Source organism: Embiotoca jacksoni, unplaced genomic scaffold, assembly GCF_022577435.1.
Source record: "Embiotoca jacksoni isolate LCO1_2020_lvr unplaced genomic scaffold, fEmbJac1.0.p SCAF_30, whole genome shotgun sequence".
Lineage (NCBI taxonomy): Eukaryota > Metazoa > Chordata > Actinopteri > Embiotocidae > Embiotoca > Embiotoca jacksoni.
Genome location: NW_027185382.1, coordinates 3,792,828 through 3,814,046, shown reverse-complemented (window position 1 = coordinate 3,814,046; position 21,219 = coordinate 3,792,828). Strand labels below are relative to the sequence as shown.

At 43.0% G+C, this 21,219-nt stretch overlaps 1 protein-coding gene across 2 annotated transcripts in view; it reads right to left on the bottom strand.

The window, feature by feature from the left end:
* The window catches only part of ptgfrnb (prostaglandin F2 receptor inhibitor b), a 44,863-nt gene extending 24,883 nt beyond the window's left edge, over window positions 1–19,980 (bottom strand). The window contains exons 1-5 of one of the 2 annotated variants that reach the window (XM_069163931.1): window positions 19,556–19,980; window positions 14,954–15,066; window positions 14,379–14,637; window positions 9,272–9,679; window positions 7,198–7,608 (exon numbers count right to left, since the gene is read on the bottom strand). In XM_069163931.1, the coding sequence (XP_069020032.1) occupies window positions 7,198–7,608; window positions 9,272–9,679; window positions 14,379–14,637; window positions 14,954–15,066; window positions 19,556–19,595 (1,231 nt within the window). In that variant the 5' untranslated portion in view covers window positions 19,596–19,980. The remainder of the gene's footprint in view (window positions 1–7,197; window positions 7,609–9,271; window positions 9,680–14,378; window positions 14,638–14,953; window positions 15,067–19,555) is intronic. The other variant, XM_069163930.1, reaches the window with a different exon arrangement.
* Between the last annotated feature and the right edge of the window lie 1,239 nt (window positions 19,981–21,219).

Genomic DNA, 21,219 nt, shown 5'->3' with positions numbered 1-21,219 from the left:
GCTGCATGTGTTCATACTGAGAAGCTGCTCTTAAGTTTGCAGTGAATATAATGGTGACGCATTTGTTTGCCAATAAGTATTATGGTATTACATTTTACATTTTTCTGCTACTCACAGTGCTGCAGCCGCCAATCATTTTCATTATGGATTATTCTATCAGTTATTCTCTTGATTCAACACATTTTTAGGTTTCCAGAGCCAAAGGAGTCATCTTTAAATGTCTTTGTTTGTCCATTCAACAGTGTGGAAATCAAAGATATTCACTTTGCCACCATAGAAAAGTAGAAACAAATGAAAAAATTCACATTTGAATAAGTTAAGAGGTTTTTGTCACTAAATGGGAATCCTCAACTAATGGTTTTAATTTTTACACACTTGTACTCAACGATCCATGAATGTGAAGCATTGCTCACAGACGCACACACACACAAGTCAAACAAGGAAGTGCAGCCTTCAGCAGTTGTATTTCAACGCGAGTCCGGCTTTTACTGGAATGTGTTCGGTCTGTGTTTTCTCCTCCGGCTCGGTTTACAGGTGGGCCGCAAGCCACGATAACAACATTAATACGAGCACGGAGATGGAGAAGGAAATGAACCTCCGAGCTTGGCAGTGATACTGCCGTTGAGCTGGGCAGGTAGTTGAACTCTCTACCCAGTCAGAGTCAGACGAATTGTACTCAGCCAAAACAACCAAAAGCGTGCGAGACGCTCTGGTTTCACAGCAGCGTGCAGGCGTGTGCGCGATAGAAAAACCAGATATGAATAAGGCACTCGAGCCGTTCCCTTTTTCTGTCAACACACCTGGTGTCTCTGAGGATGGAGGGGAAGGACTGACTCTCACTGAACACATGTACTGTTGACATCACAGATTACAGCTAAAACAACAAGTAAACCGAACGCAGGCAAAACATTAAGATTTGCAAACACATTTTTATGCAACATGCTTTACAGACTGTCAACGGGGGAAAATGCAAAGCTCGTCACATGACGTGCTATATTAATTATAAAAAAATAAATACATCAATAATAAATGAGGGAGTGCGGAAATCATGCCAACATTTGCTTCACAGAAAAACTGCAGCAGTTAAGTGAATGAAGTTTGATGCTCCGCAGCAAGAAAGACGGATACGGAGCGGAATAGACCCCAAACATCATAAAACCCCAGACGGGCGCTTCATACAGCCTGTGGCCACGCACAACCTCCTTAATTTAGCTGCTTTATATTTCACTGAAGGAGAGATTTTCACTGAGTTTCGGGAAACTGCTGGAAAGCTGCAGGAAGCATCTTGAATGGTTTCCTTAGGGAAGGAAAAGTCATACAGATAATCCTGTGTGAAATAGAGTTAACCATTTTATTCTGGCTCACACACAGACTATGGTCTAATTAAATCTCTGCGTTCATTTGGCAAATTTATTTTATTCAAAGTGATTTTACTTTCACACATATCTGGAGCAGATTCAGTGTCTTGCTCAAGGACTTAAAAGATGTAGACGGGGAAAAGCAGGAATCAAACCACCAACTCTTCTTCCTTCAGATGTGGACACCATCAAGATATCAAAAGAGAAAATATGGCAAGTATTACAACCTTGATATATGAACGCCATCTCATGGGAAACGATCAAAAGATAAAAACTATAATGCTGTTTCTGGCAACGATATAAAAATACAGCATTCACTCCCTTCTGAGCTCCATTTTGGTCTCCATCAACACTTGGTGGAAACATATTTGTCTCTTCAGCTGCTACAAATATAATCACCTGCTGGTTGCTACCCGTGCGTGCCTGCTGCGTCGTGCTGGGCAGGTATCAAACAGTCGGATCGTCAGCGCTCCACCCTGAACACACGGCTGGACCACCTCCAACAGAGAGGGAGGTTGTGACCTGACTCAGAGATTCAACCACCTCCGAGGAGCCACCTCCACTCATAACACTGGATTCCTCATTAAGTGGTGGCAGGAGGCCAGCGAGGCATCAGAGAATCACGATTTCAGCGAAAGCGAGCGGTTAATAAAGAGCTTTGAGCAGCTCGCATCTCTGTTCTGCAGCACACATATTCAAAATGCTGATTATCATTTGGAGATTACACGCTGATCAAGATAACTGAGGCATGACTCCTTTACTAACAATAAGATCTTTTGATTTCCTGCAAGTTGTGGGCTAGAAAACCAACAATGCTTTTTTTTTTATTGTTGGACTTTTCCACTGAGAAGTCACCGCTGACTGTGACAACAACAGATGGAGATTAGAATCAAAAGAGGAGAAAGCAGAAGGTTCACTCGGTACCGGGCTCCTGCTTCAGTCTGACGTGGGATCAAAAACCTTTGCCTCATGTATACTTATACGAGCTGAAGGCTAGTGGCTAATTGAAAGCAAACAGCTTTACTACAATGAAAAACAGGCAGCCTTTTGTATCCTAATACGCCAACACGGGTATCTGGAGAAAAACATGTGTTTGTCACCGATTCAATAAAGACCCTGAGGGTGAGCAGGTCTCCAGAGAGTCACTGTAAGGATACAAGAAGATGAATAAATCATTTTGCGACATAATTTAAAGGATGAGTTCATTATAACTGTTTATAGTCTCTCAGTAACTAAAACAAAGTCAGACAAAAAAAACCTCGAGCCGACAGGTTGGATCAGACTGTAAAATGGTCTGTTGTTTTATAGGCTGAATTCCTGGTTGAGCTTTGATCTCATGCACATGCCACAGCCCTGTGCACACAGTTATGCAATTAGGGATGGTTAACCACACTTTCAGGTGCAGTCACTTCCAGTTTTACCTCCACATAAAGTGGTTTATCTGGATAAACGCTGAAAAAAAAGAAGTTTAAAGGGCTTAAAATGATCCACGGATAGAAAATAAACATGTGCAGAGAGCCCCGGCTGTGCAACGCTGAACTCTGCAGACACACTTAGGTCGTGTATATTCATGAATGTATTATATTGAATAATTTGCATGAAATACAAGGTGTTCATTTTTGACTGAAGTGGCTCCACTGAAAATAACTCCAGCTGACACAACAGCACACACACAGGGGAAGTGTAGCCAAGGGTGAGAGGAATTACACCCTCTTTAGCTCTGTGTGTGTGTGTGTGTGTGTGTGTGTGTGTGTGTGTGTGTGTGTGTGTGTGTGTGTGTGTGTGTGTGTGTGTGTGTGTGTGTGAGTGCGTGTGCGTGTGTGTGTGTGTTTCTGCCATTGGGGACTACTAAACAAGTTCTCCAACTCTCTTTGTGGTTCCAGATAGGCTGTGCCTGTAGCAAAGCATCGTGGGAAGAAAGGGGAAAACTCAAGACCGCACATCAATACAATGGGAACTGACTGGTTGAAAACACACGGAGAGACACACACAGTTTAAGCTCATACACAGGAGGAACGGGGAAGAAATATATGAGCTACTGTACAGTCAATTAGAAATGTGGCTCTCATGGTGTGTGTGTGTGTGTGTTTGAGCAGACGCAGTATGAAGGAATGTGTAGCCCCGGGCCAAAATGTAGGAGTTCCACCAGTGAGAGCAGCCTCATACCCACAGTATGTGTGGGGGACACACACACACACACACACACACACACACACACACACACACACACACACACACACACACACACACACACACAAATATATAAGTATGCAGTTAACATGAAAACAGCAAGAGACTGACAAACTGTTCTTGATGGCTGTGCCCTCATGCTATCTGAATTTGACTGTATGTGTGTGTGTGTGTGTGTGTGTGTGTGTGTGTGTGTGTGTGTGTGTGTGTGTGTGTGTGTGTGTGTGTGTGTGTCCGTAAAACCTGGTTGATATTTCTAAATGCAACATGGATCCTCGAGGCATGAGGAATCTTCTAAAGAGGGACACGAACTGTCCGTTATTCTGACTAAAGGCTCCCGTTGACATACTGTACAGGATGTGGAGCAGCCAGCGCGCACACACACACACGCACACACACACACACACACACACACACACACACACACACACACACACACACACACACACACACACACACACAGTCAACAACATCTACCGACTCTGGTTTCAATAAAATACTTTCATTAGGGGCAGGATAAAAAAACAAAACAAGAAGTGAGCCAATGGGTGTGTGTGTTTTGTTTTTGTATCTCCTACAGATGTTGGAAAACACACACTTCTGATTCTACCAAATGTGTATAAACATAAATTTAAAAAAAAGAAGTAAAAAATACCTCTAAAATCAAATGTAATAATAAAAAAAAATGGGATCAGTTCTGCAATATTTACAAATACAGGAACTGTGATTCTTATGTGTGCTGTCGAAACATGAGGAGAGCTGAGGCTGATGAAAGCTAAAAAAAAGAATATCCTTTGTGTTGAGAGCTTAATAAGATTAATCCTTTATTCAGGAACACATAAAGACACACCTGGCTCTGAAAAAGCCTGCAACAAAAAGATAAATATTACTTTATATTAAATACTGTAAAAATTCCCAACTGAGTGGTCCCATTAGAAAACTGTACACGCTCCCCTGACGCCTACAACGCCCCACCTGCAGGTCACCTTGACCACTTTGGTCAACACTTGAGGAAGATGTAATAACTGTGTTGTGTTAAACAGCATTTTGGATGTAATTTTGAGTACAAACAGATATACAGTGGTGCATCGTCCCAGTAAAAGACTGCTATAACCGGTACAATATGGTAACGTTCTCTAAAAGCAACAGGAAATATAGCATGACAAAATTAACTATGATGTGACATTTTATAAGCTCCCTTCTTTACAAATATTTCCCAACACGAATTATAAAAACACAAAGAAAAGGCATGTTTTTACTGAATAGACGCAGCGTGAATGTTAAGTGCCAAATCTGTCAAAAAAAACTGCAGGAGCTTTATGGGTTAATGACATGTTGAAAGTCCAATAAATACTTAAAAGTCATCAGATATCCTTTTGATGCATTTGGCACCCGTCTCCTCCAAACTCCACAGAGGCAATATGGCAGTACGAGGCGATGTTTGATCGTTGCTGACAACATTACGGCCAAGAAAACACCAAAGCAAACTGGACCCCATGAATATCGGTATTATTCTCTCCATACCGTGGCTCACCCTGAAAAAAAAAAAAGAAAAGAAGTGCGTACCGAAAGACTAATTGCCACTTTCCTGGAATAAAATGACACTCGGGATCTGGAACTCGCAGTAAACTTTTAGCCACTTAAATCTGCCAAAAACACTTCCTGGGAGTTCCCAGAACCCTTAAATATGGTACAGTAGGCGAGCCGAAAGTGATTATGTAACAAGTTGTTATTTATTCATTAAAGTCCACTTCTTCTCTCGTTGGGATATGGGACTTGAGAGTTTGTCACAAATCCGATATCTACGGCATAACAGCAGCTGATCAGTCAGAGCACATCTTCCACCCCATTTGGTACATTTTTGTCATCTTAACTCTTCGTCATCACTTTACGGTTGCCAGGCAACCAGCATTTTTGGGGGTACAGGAGCACAAAAAAAAAATAAAAAAAAATTAAATCATTCAGATTTTTTTCTCTTATTAGTCAAGTTTTAAACAGTGAAGGAGCATCATAGGCGATTGAGTGGTTAGTGTGTTTGGTCACCGTAGTAGTTGCGTTCATAGATGTAGACCTTATTATACTGTATTTATCCAATTCATGAGTAATTAGCTGTTTGTTTTGGTTCATAAGCCGAAAAAAGTCACATCTCAACTGGGTCAGGACGAATGCAAACACACTTTCAGCCGTTTGCCATGTTTTAAAGCAGTTAATCGGAGTAAAAGTAGAGCCTTTTACCAGGTCAATTATATAATGTTGTTGCTGGTACTGGACCTAAAAGCCTGATAACAACTCCTCTTTAACAAATGAAGTTGAAGATGCTCTATATTTTTGTTTCTGTCAACAAATTTGATGAGATGCAGCAGGCGTTGGCCTCACGCACTGAAGACCGAAGACATTCAGTGTTTGTTTTCGTCTCTTTATGGGATTTGGTTGACAATAAGAAAAATTGGACTTCAAGAGTCTTCTTCACAAAGAACATTAAAAACAAAAGCATGAACGAGCATCCTGTTTTTTTTTTTTTTCCTTGTTTATTTAAGGAGGAAACAAAGAAACTAATTCCAAACATAATTAATTCCAACACGTAACCCTGCCAGCCGGCGACATTCGCCTCAACAAGAGAAAATGCAACATGATGTAAAATTCAAACCCACAGATAAAACGGGCGGCGGCGAGGAACGGCAGACAGAAAGAGAGACCACCCACCATGCCAGTAATTGATTGCTGTGTCAACTGTGTTTGACACCGCTGCTCTTTAGAGGGAGGATGAGAGCGGCGTGCATATATACACCGACAGCGTACCCAGAGGTGGCATAGCGCAGGACAGGCATGACTAATCAATCGTCTTCGCAGCGGGAGTCGACAGGCTGACTAGAGGATTAAAGAGTTTTCCCCTCGAGACTCCAGTGCATCCGTGGCACCGCGTTCACACATCGTGAAAAACCATCGAAGCAAAAATGTACTCCGTCCTAATATTTCTGCATTACTCAAATTTGAGCCAGTCTTCACAGGTAAAACTAATATTTTTCATCACCTATCTTCACGGCTACTGGTGCTCTTCTTACAGGAGGAAACGATGATCGTTGCTTTTATGTAACGGATGACAATTAATACAAAGAACAGGACGTCCGCGAGGCTACGAGCCGAGGTGACCGCCAGTACTACAAAAACACATGACAACTCAAATCCATCATAAAAACTGAAGCCTGAAAACAAACACTAAAATCCACCCAGACTTGGAAACACTTTCGGGATATCATGACCCAACAAAAATTCCAGATAATTCTTAGCGGCATATCAGGATGACATTTCCCTCTCCAAAACAGAGTTAGGTGTTTCCCTATGCGTGTGTCCTCAAGCAATGTGCTTCGGTGCTGTAAAGATCCTGAAGCAGGACCATGTTAAATGCTGACGTTGTGCTCTCGTCACCGAGGTGGAGTTTACAGTGTTACAGAGGCCCGGTCTCACCAGAAGGACAAATTACTGATGAAAACTGACATGATAAACCTCAAGCAAGTAGTCTTATTGTCTTAGTTTATGTGCTTCTACATGCGTCTGATTTGTTCTCCAGCTCAGCTCTTCATTCATCATCTAACTGACTGAAAAACATTCTGTAGCAACAAGAGAAGAAACATGCCGTAGTTTCACTCACTGATCTCCGCGACCTTCACCGTCACCGGGCTGGACGTCTTCTCGGCGGCCATGTGCCACCTCCGTCCTCCTTTCTCGATGAAGGCTCGGACGCGGCAGGCGTACACGCCCCCGTCCTCGCCGCTCACGCCCTTCACCCCCAGCCGGTACTCCCCGGCTCCCGTCCGCTCCAGGCTCGCCTCGCCTCGCCTGCCTTGCGATCCGCTCGCGGACGTGTTGGAGATCACCACCCCGCTGCGCTCCATGGTGGCGATTTCACGGCCGTCCGCCAGCCAGGTCACTTCCAGGGTGAGGGCGGGCAGGTTGTCGGCGGCGACGGAGCAGGGCAGGGTCAGCGTGTCGCCGGGGGAGAGGAGCAGGGACGTGGAGGAGGGAGAGGAGGAGGACGTAGCCTTCACGCTGAGGGAATGACCTTGAGAGGACAGAGACGGCATCAGTCACTTCATCCTAATAAAAACATTTCTATATGTGCAGTTATTTTCCAGGTAAAACAATGAAACCCTTTTCAAAAACGATCTGTTGTTTATTTATTAAGAGTTTAAGCTCTTAAAACACAATCTATAAACTAACCTGTACTTTTGCTTTCTGCGGGCATTTTTTTTTTTTTTTTAAGATGTACAAGAAGACCTTTACAGTCCTCTCTAATGAAAAAAAAAAAAAAAAAAAAAAAAAGCCTCAGCAAATTAAACACTTGTCAGTCGTTCCTGTGTTATCTTCAGACCAACGGGTGGATTGGGCTTTGAAATATGGTCTCCAGTAACAACATAAACAGCAGTGTGTGTGGAAGCGTCTCTGTATGGTGTCTGGAAATGGACAAAAGAGACAAAGCTCACCCTGTTTGACTTTTCTCATCCTCTTTACTCAAGTCAGTAAGTCAATATGAAGGGACTGGGACACAATGGACTTGAGACGGAGATCTGTGTATGTGTGTGTGTATATGTACGTTCGTTCGTTCGTGTGTGTGTGTGTGTGTGTGTGTGTGTGTGTGTGTGTGTGTGTGTGTGTGTGCTGCTCATCTCTGGTTTCATTACAAACCGCTGGGTGTTCTGCAGCACTTAAGAGGATATGGTACCCCAGAAAGATATAAGATACGGTGGCCACGGCAACCACAATGAATGAATGAGTGTGTGTGTGTGTGTGTGTGTGTGTGTGTGTGTGTGTGTGTGTGTGTGTGTGTAGGGGCCTCTCTTAGGACAGAGACAGAGGCAGTGAGGGTCACAAACCCCCTGGGAGAGAGCGAGGCAGAGAGAAGAGAAAGACAAGAGTCTCACAGAGGAGAGGACGCCTTTAAAATGAAGTGAAGCACACAGCAGAGTCAGAACTCTCCCACGTTGCTCACTCGTCTCCATTTCCAACACAACCATCGCTCCATATCCAAACACAGACACACACATTGTAACCTCATTTATCAAGAATCAGGAGTGAGATTTGAAGATATCTCCCATGTGATCCATACGGTAGGTAGATTTTATACAGGATCTTCTGAAGCTTGGATAATCTCCAGCTGCTGTCTTTTTCAGGTACTGGAGTCGAAGATATTGAAATTTTGTAAAAGAGAAGGACAGATGCACGGAGATACTACTGGGCAACCAATCACGAACTCTTTTGGCTAAATGCAACCGGCAAAAAAAAACAACTGTTAAACAAGTAAATACACCCCAAAGTAGACTTTTCTTAAGATCTCCATGCTCGTTTACAAATTCACTCCAACTGTCCTTGAAAAATCTGTGTCGTTTTTTTATTCCACGCGTTCTTCTTCCTCGTCTAAACCTGGTGCTTTCATTACCCACAAGGCCACTTGGCAAGAATAGACATTGAGGTCACTGATCACACTTCACACAGCTCGCTCTGAAGCCACAAAACGCCATGAAAGAATTTCTAACACATCTGTGATGAACTTCATTCGTATCCATTATATTTGGAGATATTTTTCAGTCTGGACCAATTGACGCAGGTTAAGCTTGCAAAGAACAATCTGACAAGTATTTGACAAGTTGATTTGAACTAAAAAAAAGTGACTAATAGCGCCAATAGCTAAAAGGGCCATCAGTGATGCTGCCTCTGCTGCGTCTTACCTGTTGGAGTGACAGCAACAGTTCCCATCTCTTTCATACTCTCCACGATCTTTATCCATTTCCCTCCGTTTTCGTGCGTCCACTCCGTCCCGTTGCATTCATAAATCCCCTCATCCGACGTCGTCACTCTGGAAATCACCAGTTCGAACACGCCGTTCCTGCCGGGGACCAATCGGATGCCTCCGTCGGCGTACCGGCGAGCGAACTTCGCGCCCGTCACCACGTCTCCCTGAGGACCGAACGTCAGGATTTCCTCCGACGTCGCTCCCCTCTTCAGCGACCAGGTGACCGACAGGTAGGTGGGGCGGGTGAGCTCCCGGGTGACGTTGCAGGAGAGCGTGATGTCACTTCCCTCTGGGATGACTTGAGGCGGGGTCTGAGGGGAGACCTTGAGGGTGTTGGGGATGACTGACAGGAGAAAACAGAAAAACTTCATCTTATGAATACATTAGTGAGTGCAGCAAGATGAAAGTCACTGAATATAAATGTCAAAGATAAGATAAAGTCTCAACACACACAGAATCAACAGTGCAAATTCAGCAAGGATGGAATTTATTCCTTCTTTCTGTCACTTTTTAACACATCTGTAGAGTGTTGACCAACTTTTATTATGTTAAGACACAGATAACATACATGTACTTATCTTACTAACGTTTATCATTTGTTTGATGTGTGAAAAATACCCTTGAAGTTGATTTCTTTACTAACATTTCTAACACAGCTCCTTCACAATAAAAGCATTCCAGCAATGAAAATGTATGACTTTTACAAGGTGACCGTCGCAGCATATTGTTGGGTTAGTTGGATTTTTGTTGAGATGAAAAGTTGGTTTCATTTTTATTTTTGGACATTTTGTTCAAGAGCTACAGGCCCCTTTTTGTAGTCGCAGTGCTTATCAAACCTCTTGCTCATTAAAAAATAAAACAAGATCTATTCTTTTTTCTATTTTATTGCTTTTTCATCACTCTCTTTTTTTTTGGTACTCAAAAATGCATATCTGCATCTTTAATTTCTCTGTTTGTTACTGGAGGCATATCTGAGCTGTGGGCACAGAGATCTTGTTTACTGTGACGATTTGTTTAAACCGATTTCCACTTTAAAAAAGCAGCAGATTAGTGGTGAAAAATGATGACATAATAACACAATCAAGGTAAGCAACGTCTTTTCCTGCGCTGTGCACTCTCCCCTCCTCAGTGCTTTGATGTTAAGTGGGGGGAAAACATTGTAGGACATGAATGAGCCTGAGAGGCCTGTCTGATTAAAACACAAGACATGTTCAAAAAGAACTGAATGCATGTAAAGAATATGTAATTTAAAGGATGAGGACGCATATAAATCAACAAACTGTCTCTCTTACACTCTTGTGACGGAGAGCTAAATGGACAAACGACCAGCTCCATATAAAGCTGTAAACGTGTGATAGCGTGTGTGTGTGTGTGTGTGTGTGTGTGTGCATGAAACCCACCCAGTAAACTCTCCTTCACTCTCACATTTACATCCTGGTCTTAAACTTGCAGCTGAGTGTGAAGACCGAGCAGGTCTTAACAGAGCAGCTTCTAACACCGCCTTGTTTCTTGTTATGACACATGCAGACTGCTCCTGAGTCACTCCGCTCGAGAAAATCAAATAATCGGGGAGCTTTATGAGAGCTGCGTGTCCTGTTGAGAGCGTGACTTCGCTTCCTGAATGCGGCCGGAACGACGGCAAGAAGAACAAGTTTCACGTCTGCTTTTCACAACGGGAAAAGTGAAAGAAAAGACAGATGCTTTGATGAGTCTGCAGTGAAGACGTGGGGGGTTAATAACAGCGCTGAGAGTGCGGTTTGGAGTTTGGCTAAGAAGAAATTACAGGCTCTGTTTTATCAAACTCTTTTTGATCTTATGTGGAAAATACCACCAAAAAAAGAAGAAATATATACATTATCAATGTTGTCATTTTAAAGTAAACTGTCCGATATTCATCACCAAAACACTTTAGATGAACAGCGAACTGTCAGTTTTTTGGAAGCTAACTCTAATCGTGTCAAAACTGAATCCAAGTAGCGGCAGACGGCTCAGAGTGCGATAGTACGTAGCGTTGCATTATGGGAATTACAGTAATGCCACATTTACATCTTGAGGGGAAAACTGCTTTGTCAGCATTCAGAATGAGAAGCTTTAGATTGGCGAGTACAGATTGAAAATAATGGATAAACACATCGTCATGGAATTTAAAGGCCAAATGATAAACAAAGCATCCTCATCAGCGCGTTGGTGAAAACATCATCTCACTACATGTTCGTGTGCACAAGGATCTGTAAGTCTCCCAACTAATAAATCATAAGCATAATAATCACTACTATAAAAGAGAATAGACAGCAGCAGGTTTGACTGTCATTATCGGATTTACGAGGACAACACGCCTCCAAATGTCTTCCCTCCTCGGTTCAGGAAATAATAATTCATCACTACTTTATCGGCACTTTATTTACATTCAGAAGCATTTTGTCCTTTTATTCATAAACTGAAGGTCGACCTGAAGAATCAGCAGAAGCTCACTACACAATCAGGAGCCCCAAACTAAAGAGTTGTTTTTCCTTTTCTTATGTCTGCTTGGCATCATCAGAACAATTATGTTGAGAGTTTTGGCACTACAGTTCCCATCATGCTTTGAAGTGTAAATCTGCCCTCTGAAAATCTGCATCCTGCTGCCACAAGCATCTTCCTGTTTGCAGCTAAACTACACAGTTCGAACTTCCTGCAGGATTTCAAACGGTTAAAGTGCTTTCTATTTGAATCCTTGAGGTGTTTTGAAAATGCGGACAGAGCTGGACACCAGTGAGACCTGGTGGTGGGAGTTCAAGTGCGCAGCGCCGCTGCTGCGCTGCAGTGATCCGAGTGTCTGTGGCAGAAAACAAAGGCAGTACAAATAATCTGCGTTTTGCTCTATCAATTAAAATTAGCCTGAAAGGAGTTTTCAAACCCTCAGCGCCCTCTCCTTCACTTGAGTCTTACATAACCGATCGGCCTCAGTGGGGCGATGGAGGCTCTGTGTGTGTGTGTGTGTGTGTGTGTGTGTGTGTGTGTGTGTGTGTGTGTGTGTGTGTGTGTGTGTGTGCGCGCGAGATGAATGGCGTGCACATGTCTCGACTGGTATAAATCTAACTCATCATCTCCGTTAATGACCGCCTCGCTCGCGAACGCTCTCTCCGTCATACACAGCAAAACACACTCCTCATTAATACGTATGCTTTACATACACACGACACAATCTCCCTCTCGCGCACAAACAGAAACAGAGCTGCCGAGTTAATTCATGTCTAAATTTAACAAGGTGTCTGGGGAGCTGTGCGGGAAAGCAGAGAGCAGCTGAACATGATGGTGCATTATGGAGCTAACTAACCTGCTGTCAGACAATGCTCTTTGTAACTTCATCTCTGAAAGTCTTGGCTTCAACTCCTCCTTAAATCAGCCCACGTGAATGTTTTCCAAAAAAAAAAAAAAAAAAAAGCATTGTCCTGAGAAGGACTGCGTGTCTGGGCATGAGTTAACACTGAATTTAAACCAGTACAGTGTGTTTAATTACCAGCTAGGAAACGGTGAGAGAGAAACCCAATTAAATTCAAAGGAAAATGCTGAACATGTGCTTCTTTGTCAGAAAATAGCTCAAATTAAAACTGTACACAGTGAAGTTTGTGGATCTGAGTCACCAGAAAACTAGTCTCTGGGGAGCTCTGCATTATGTCCAAGGGGCATATGTTAAACCGCTATAAATAAAACTCACAGCACAGATGGATGTCACGGGAGGGAGGTGTAAAGATTTGTTTTTTGTGTGAACTGACCCTTTAACAAAGCAAAAGAGTTGCCTACTGCTAAATATTAAACACAATATTAAGTTTTGCAAAAAAATTATTGAATTCAAGGATTGCATATATTAAGATTCATTGTTTACGGCAGGTAACAATAATCAGTGGGTGAATTTTCTGGCGCTAAAATGAACCTGGAACTTCTGAGCTGAGATTTGAGGCCAGAGAAGTTCGTCTGTTGGAGCTTAAACTGTACCAAAGCTAATTTTAACCTTTCCTACAAGAAACGATCAAATATGTAATGTTTCCTTCCCCTTTACCAGCAAGCTTTCATAACCACAAACATTTGATCCTAAACAAACATTTGTGATCGGGGCTGAAAGAGGAAGAGCTGTATCTGATCAGACAGTGTGGGCTCATATCTTGTTTGACTTGTAAAATGGATGATTCATCCTGGCAGTTAAATTCCTGTGAAACAGGTTGTGTTTTTAGTTCGTCATGTTTTGTGTTAAGATTCTTAATACTTCTTCCCTGCTGTGCTGCTCTTCAAGATCTGCTCTCGTGACGATGCTGAATATAGCATAAGGAAAGGAGGTCGAAAATCTTAATCATTCCACACATTTTAAGGGTCTGGACTATAATTGTATTTCCTGAAATCTTGGATTGTTTCCTTTAAACTTTCTTTATGCTTTATGCATTTGCAGGACTTGCAGAAAATAGACAAATATGGGACCATTTTCATCAACTGGCAATTAGATAAATCATCTTTTACAAACTGTTGACAACATTATCTACTGATTAACAGAAGAAAGCATGTAATTTAATATTTCTCTTTCGTCACAGCCCATACGATGGTATTTATATTTGTGTCTTTGTGTTTCACCGTCCAAATCTCCGTCTCACTGGTCCTCATTTAAAAAAAAAAAAAAAAAAAAAAAAGCCAAGTACTCCCACCTGACATCTGGTCCTCACCATGACTGTGCTGAGGTGCGTTGCGTGCCCGTGTGAGAGCCAAATTATAAGCCAGTAATTGTCTAAAACCAGCGTGGGTGTGTGTGTGCAGGAGGATATATACATGGTCAGGAGAGCATTAGTAAGTCATGGGGATAGCTGTTAAATGAACCAGCAAGCTTCAGACACAGAAACACAGACTAACACACAGTTACTGTCGGTCAGAAGCTTTACATGCCATTATAAAGGTTTGTTTTTCATTTCAAAAATTAAGATTTTCTTTTATTTTGAAGGGATAGAAAGCCTCTGAAACAGGATTTAATCTCAGTTGAAACAGACATATTAATTCATAAAAGGAGAAAATGTTCCTACCTGTGAGCTGGACCTGAGCCTCGTAGTTGCCACTGATGACGGAGTCAGTGCTCGGTGTTTGACACCAGTAGAAACCGGCGTCCAGCGACTTCACCTCGGCGATCTTCAGCTCCGCCTCATTGTCCTGGAGCCGCATCACAGAGATGTCGCCGGACGCCACACGCTTGCTGAGCGACGAGTGCGAGTAGCCGGCATCAAAAGTGGAGATTATTTTCATCTTTTGCCCGTTGCCATCCCTGGACATTACCCACTCGAAATCCTGCAAGACAGAGGACGACAGTGGTGATCGGCACGGTGAAGACTATACGGGAAATTTCCGATTTACTCCATCGTGTCAAATTTTCCCAGGCTAACATTTCAATCCTTAACAAAATGTCTTAAAACATCTGGCCAAATCTCCATCCACTTTGGATTATATATTCGTGCTCTTCAGAGGATGAACCTGAGCTTTTCCCAAGTGCCACTATCAACTGAAAGTAATCATAATATCCAATATCATCATTTAAATCTGTGGTCCCTCTTTAAGAAACATTGAGTAAAAAGATCACATTTACAGATGTGTTGGTGTAGATTACCTGCTCACGAGGTCCCCCGTAATCCTTGACATCACATCTGATGGAGACCGGCTGGCCCTCCACCCGGATCAACGGACCAGGAGACACCATCACCACGCGGGCCGAGCACCCGCCTGCAAGGAAACAGAATATTAAGGAAATAAGAGTCTGTATCAAACAAAATACTATATACAGGAGAATTAAAGAGCTGTCGGTATTAAAGCAGTACTGTAGAGTATGTTTTATGAACTGGAGGTTGAAGAATGACTGAAGTACACCAACCACTGGTCATGACAAGCCTTCTAGGAGATTTCAAAGATTCTCCAAAACCAGAAAACGGCAGCAAAAGAGTGCGATTTATAGGTAACGCTGTTATTTAGTTTCAATAGTGCACCCGATAATAAGTCCTCTTTAGTTTCACCGAAACGTGTATAATGTCCAAACATCTGGATTTAATTCGTCTCCAGTCAAAGTGTTGAACTCTTGACATTCCGGCTGTGAAAAGCATGTAGCAACACAGCACAGTCGACTGGATCGCCGACGCTCAGCTTCCTGCTCGGTCTCCACACACCAACTCCGATGTCTGCACTCAGATCAGATGAAAGTAAAGTGGAGACGCAGCATGCTGCTGTAACAGGAGTTTTTAAATACTCTAAAGTTTTCATTGCACATGCTTAACAGTCTGGGGTGTGGGACCTTGGGCGAGACCTTTTGAGCTCGGGTTGTGTTTAAAGCATAAAATCTGATTTCCAAAGAGACCACCCACGCTCACGACGGACAGCCTATACATACTACCTTCCCACCTGGTGCCTTTATGGTTTTGAGTCAGATGTATTTTTTTTTTATAGAAATCTTCCAAAGCTGCATGTATAAAATAAATATAATTTCCACCCATCATTTAGGAATACTGGAAAATGCTAATTTGATTGTCCAATGGCCTTAATCCCTCTCATTTCTGATCTTTAATCCAAGGGGAGGGCAGCAACAGAAGTATCTGCACCAAGGACAATCACAGTTACGTTAAACTGCAGGTTTCAATTATTGGAAACCATCTTTATAAAGTGAGACATATTCATTTTGTAGTGCATGCAGCCTCGGTATATTTAGACTACTGTACTGCATTATTACAGCAGGTCTCAGAGATTATTAAGGTGTGAAACTTGGCAGCTATTTCAATTGTTCTTTGGTGCAATATCAGCCATGTATATTAGCAACTCAGTCATTTTTATACAGCATTTTATTAGGTCTTGTATGACTCAAGACATCACTAGAAATCATTTCGAATGTTTTATTTTATTATAGGAAACCACGGGTCCTTTAAGCCTTTCAACCTGTAACTGGATGAACTTTGGTTAAAAATAAGTACTTCATAAAGAAGCCCCGCGCTTGCACGGTCTATCAATACTTGAGAGTTCATCAATACTTGAGTTTTTTTGGCAGTTGGCCGGGTGTTACGTGCGGTGAGCCTGCTGAGTGTGGGCTTTTTCTGCTTCGTCAGTAACAAGTCTTTGTGAAGTGAGAAGCACATAAAGAGTCGCTGTGTGCTTCGGCGTCCTGTCTCTGTCAGGAGTGGTCGAACTTCACCTCGGATAAACCGCAGAAACGGATGGTTGGTCTCTGACAGCTACAGTATGGGACTGTAACAGAGAACAACTTTAATCATTTAACAATCGACTCGCTGTGATGCCAAACTAGCATGAATCTCCAGATTCAGCTTCGGGCTTGTTGCAATGCAATAAATACAACATGAGGAACATCCGAGCTCCTACAAGACACAGCTGCAGAGATTTCTGCACCACCAAGTGCAACATTCAAAATTCAAAACACTTCCTTGAAGTTACTTTTTCAATGTACTAAAGACAAAGTGGCCAAATTAAACTGTGTGCTGTGTGTGTGTGTGTGTGTGTGTGTGTGTGTGTGTGTGTGACAGGTGCATTCATTTTTCAAACTTAAGTTTCCAGCCTGCCCGTCTGTTTGTCTCCTGGAGAAGGAAAGAGAAGTCGTGTGCAGCTGCTGCTGCAGCCTGAAGACATCCACCATCATCGTGATAATCAACTGAAGAAAATGGGTAAAATGGTATATTGGGACATTTTGACGTCACTGTGGCATGATGGAGCATGTCTGGAGCACCATCTGGTAGCAAGGAGGGGACGTGGTTCCCAACCTTTTAGCTCTCTTTGCCCTCTTTTTTTTTATTATTATCACTAAACCATTCTCTTCTGTCTTGCAGCGAATGTCTTATTTCTGATATTGGGTCATTATATTAAGATACTGTCCCATTAGAGGCATATTAAAACCACATTGTCCTTCAAGCTTCCTCACCTCACTTGCCAAAATTTGAATTTTCTGGATGCAGCTGAGCATTAAAACCAAACCAGTTATCCATTTTAAATGTGGCATCACTGACACCGGTTTCATGCTGCCAGAACAAATAGCTTTTACCGTGTAAAGATGAACTCAATTAGGTAACGTTGATACAATAAATGACCCACAAACTCGGATGTGATTGATATCATTGACTCACCGAGTTTCTTGGCCAAATTTTAAACTGTTAATTTCCCCTGAACTTTCACAGACCGTTTCTTTTTTACAGAGATTATTCCTGAAAGAAGCTGTGAGGTTTTCTGACCCCAGGATCACAAAATAAACATAAGTGACAAAGGCGGGGATCTCAGACTTCTGCACAACAGAAACAAACTGCACAATAAAATGCCATAAACTCAAAGTGCTCTTCTATTTTCTCATAATTTGCTCCAATAACAGAACTGTATGTATTTCATTATTTATTGCATATTTCTACTCTGATTAAAAGATCTCTGGGGTCCTATGTGACCCTTTAATAGTCTATGCAGTCATGTGTTTACTGATAGATGGCCAGTTTTCCTCTATGGTAGCACTGGGAGGAAAGTCACATGACCACTAAAATCAGCAGGTTTGCGCCTGCGGGAGCGGTGCACTGTGGAGGGTTTACAGATTGCCTTTAGAGTGATTCTTTAATGTCGTTTTGAGGTCGGTTTTGGCTACAATAGAGTATTTTTAAACCAACAAATAAAAGCATCATGTGGCCGCTAGGGTTTGATTTGGATCTGCAAAAACACACCAATCCAAGAGATGGCTTCAAAAGGTCAAATCTCAACGTTTACTCCCAATTTATGGCGAACTAATCACAGCAAAACAAGAAAGTATCAGGGCAGCTGTCATTATTCAAATTATAGCATAAGACAAATGCAAATGTATTATAGGAAATTTAAAGTCCGACAGTGACAGTAAAGGAGAAGTGCGGCCAAGAGCCCTTTTCCTCTTGTGAGTCTGGATGTGTTCGAGATATTTTGGCAACCAGCTGCAGCAGCGAGGGTTCCTCGGAGACTCCCTCAGGTCACCGAGAAGGTGAGCAGTATCTTCAGTCTGTGCATGCCACCAGAAATACAACCCTGACTGTGTGTTACGTGAGTTTCAGCTGGAGCATGACATGTTGTACATCATGGCCACTTTCCCTTGTGCAGCGTCACAAGCAGCCTCCAGAAATGCACACCGCATGAGTGCTGGCGACATTTGAGCGTCTTACACTGCACTAATTTAAGCCAAGTCTCTCACCCTCACTCTCACACACACACACACACACACACACACACACACACACACACACAGGAGAACCCCTGTGGCATTCACTGCTACACTCATAAACATATGGCAGCTTCAGCACTCAGGTAGTGAACAAGCCCTGATTTGTCCCCGTGGTGAAAACCAGACTCCTGACCAAGCACTGGCCCGGTTCTTTGGGTCAAACCGGTCTGATCATTGGTCAGCCTGGTTTCAAGTAATGGGACCTGTGACCTCATGATGACTAATATGGAAGTCTTCTTGGCTGAGAGGTTGGACAGATCTCAGTCTGATGGGAGGAACACGCCATGTCAAACAATAAAGAGGTATTTTCCCAATAATGTCATTTTTGTGCTTTAATTAACCTTAAGTTAGGTGATCAACTTGTCACCCATCGAAATGACGTCATTACATTACCTATACCTAACTGTATAGCAGCTTCCACACGGTGATACGGTGTAATTTAAGGGGGAAGTAGCCTCGGTGCAATACCACCTAACAAGGACAGCTTATCGTGCCAAACTCCTTTTACCTCCATGCCATTTTCACATTATTTCTTCGTCCTCTCATGCAGTCACCCCTAATAGCATCATTTATTGATTTGTTTATCATGTTTTGGATCCACTCTTCAAATCGGCATTATTTAATTTACCAAACGACACGTTTGCTTTTCTTAAATATCAACTTTTTTTTTTTTTTTTTTAATCTGTTCGCTTGTTGCAGTCGGAAAATCCCTGTATGGAAATCTACAGCAGCTCGCGGTGGCAACCAGTTGGAAAAGTTGAAAATGCGTTAAAATGACGAGTTATTTGATGGGTTGGATTTACACCGAACTGCCAAGTGGTTGTTAAACATACTGGAAGTGTTTTCTGTCCTATTTTCCAAGACGCCGTGTCTGCCGATTAACAAGGACACATTAAATCGGCGTGTCCGTATACATGCTTCCATATCCGTGCTGGTGAACGCGGATGATCTATCGGAGTTAATTAACCATCAACAGTGAAGCAAAGAAACGGATCTTACCGAGCATTAAAATCCCAAAGGCGAGTCTGAACACATCCATTCTCACTCCTCTTTTATTCCACTCTTATCCTTTTTTTTCCCCCCCCCCTTGATTTCAACCCCCTCGTTTCCTTTGTCCTGCGTTGGGGTGAGAGCAGTCCTCTCCCGCTGCTGTCGGGCAATCCAATAAAACTCTTGTGCAAAGGCAGTCCGCACCGCGCACCGCGCACCGCACCCGCACCGCACCGCACCGCACCGCGCACCGGGCGGAGCCGCGAGGCAAAACGGATGCACACCGCGCGGGTTTCCTAATCCAGCGAAACCAGGTCCGAGAAGCCGGAGCTGGGGAGCGTCTTCATGCCTCACACGGGGGGAACGAACCGGCGTTAAAACCAGGGCGAGGGAGACGAGAGAGGGAGAGGCTGGTGGAGGAGGAGAAGGAGAGGCACGGGGGGGAGGGGAGGGGAGAGGGAGAGGGCGAGGGAGAGTGGCCGGAAGTTAGGTGACACTCTGGAGGAGGAGTGGAGGGGAGGTCCCAGGTGGAGACAGACACATTCATCACTGCTCTGCTTCAAGTTTTATGGAGCAGATATTAGTCTTTATTCCACGTCAGACGCAGTGCAGTGATGATAGGATGGATGCACAGAGTTGATGTGACTCCTGCTCAGCTGCATTAAATCTCTTATATCATCTGATTTTCTGTTATTGTTTGAACCTTTCAGCCTCTTAATCCTTGTGTGACATCAATTCCACTCAAGTTTTGAAATAATTGTGACGTTTATAGAAGTCTTTCAGTGCGATTTGTTGTATTGCTCATTTATTTATTACACTGGTGGAAAGTAACTAAGTACAATTTTAAGGCACTTGTAGACTACTTTACTAGAGTAATTCATTTACATGTATTCACCTGGCTTGTACACTAAATTACATGTGGAGACAAGCATTTTTAATGTTGGGGAACAAACAAATACATAAAATGAACTGGTGAAACCTGCCAACCACTGCTCCCTTTATTAGAAATAGTACAAAGGAAGGTCAAGGGAGAGGCAGGAATTAATGGCACGGGCCACAGAAGAAGAATTAAGGAAGAAGGTACCTAAAATACACATCTTACACATTCCTGCAGGCCTTCCCAAGGCCATTTATAGATTATTTTTGTCTTTAAATAAGCAATGTAATCTTAAAATTGACCCAGTTCCACACATAATAAAAACGAAGTCATTTGCATGTAAGAAATTTGGAGACCACAAAAATGAATGGATTCAAAACTAAGTTGCCTCGAGTGCTTCTATGCTTCCCATCTCTTACATTTCCATTTTGCCTGCAGGCTGCCCTTTTTCACAAGGCTGACACGCTCCTGTTGTCAGTTCCAGTCCCGTGGCCGTGGCCGTGGCCGTGTTTACTCACGCCCACTGGGCAGAGCAAAGTTCAGCGCTCAGTCAGTCTCTGCAGGCGGACACAGAGGAGGTGGGAAGTTTGGGTTTGCGACCTCGGGGTCAAAGGTTAAAACTTCTCGGGTCATCTGCTCCGGTACATTTGACTGTCCTATTTTTAAAATGTGTATGTGTGCGCAGCCTGCTACTGTATGTGGTCTCAACACGGCGGCATCTGTTGTCACACAACATCTGTTCAAACTAACACTCGCAGATGCACACAGGACATGGGACTTATCTCACGGATCCACT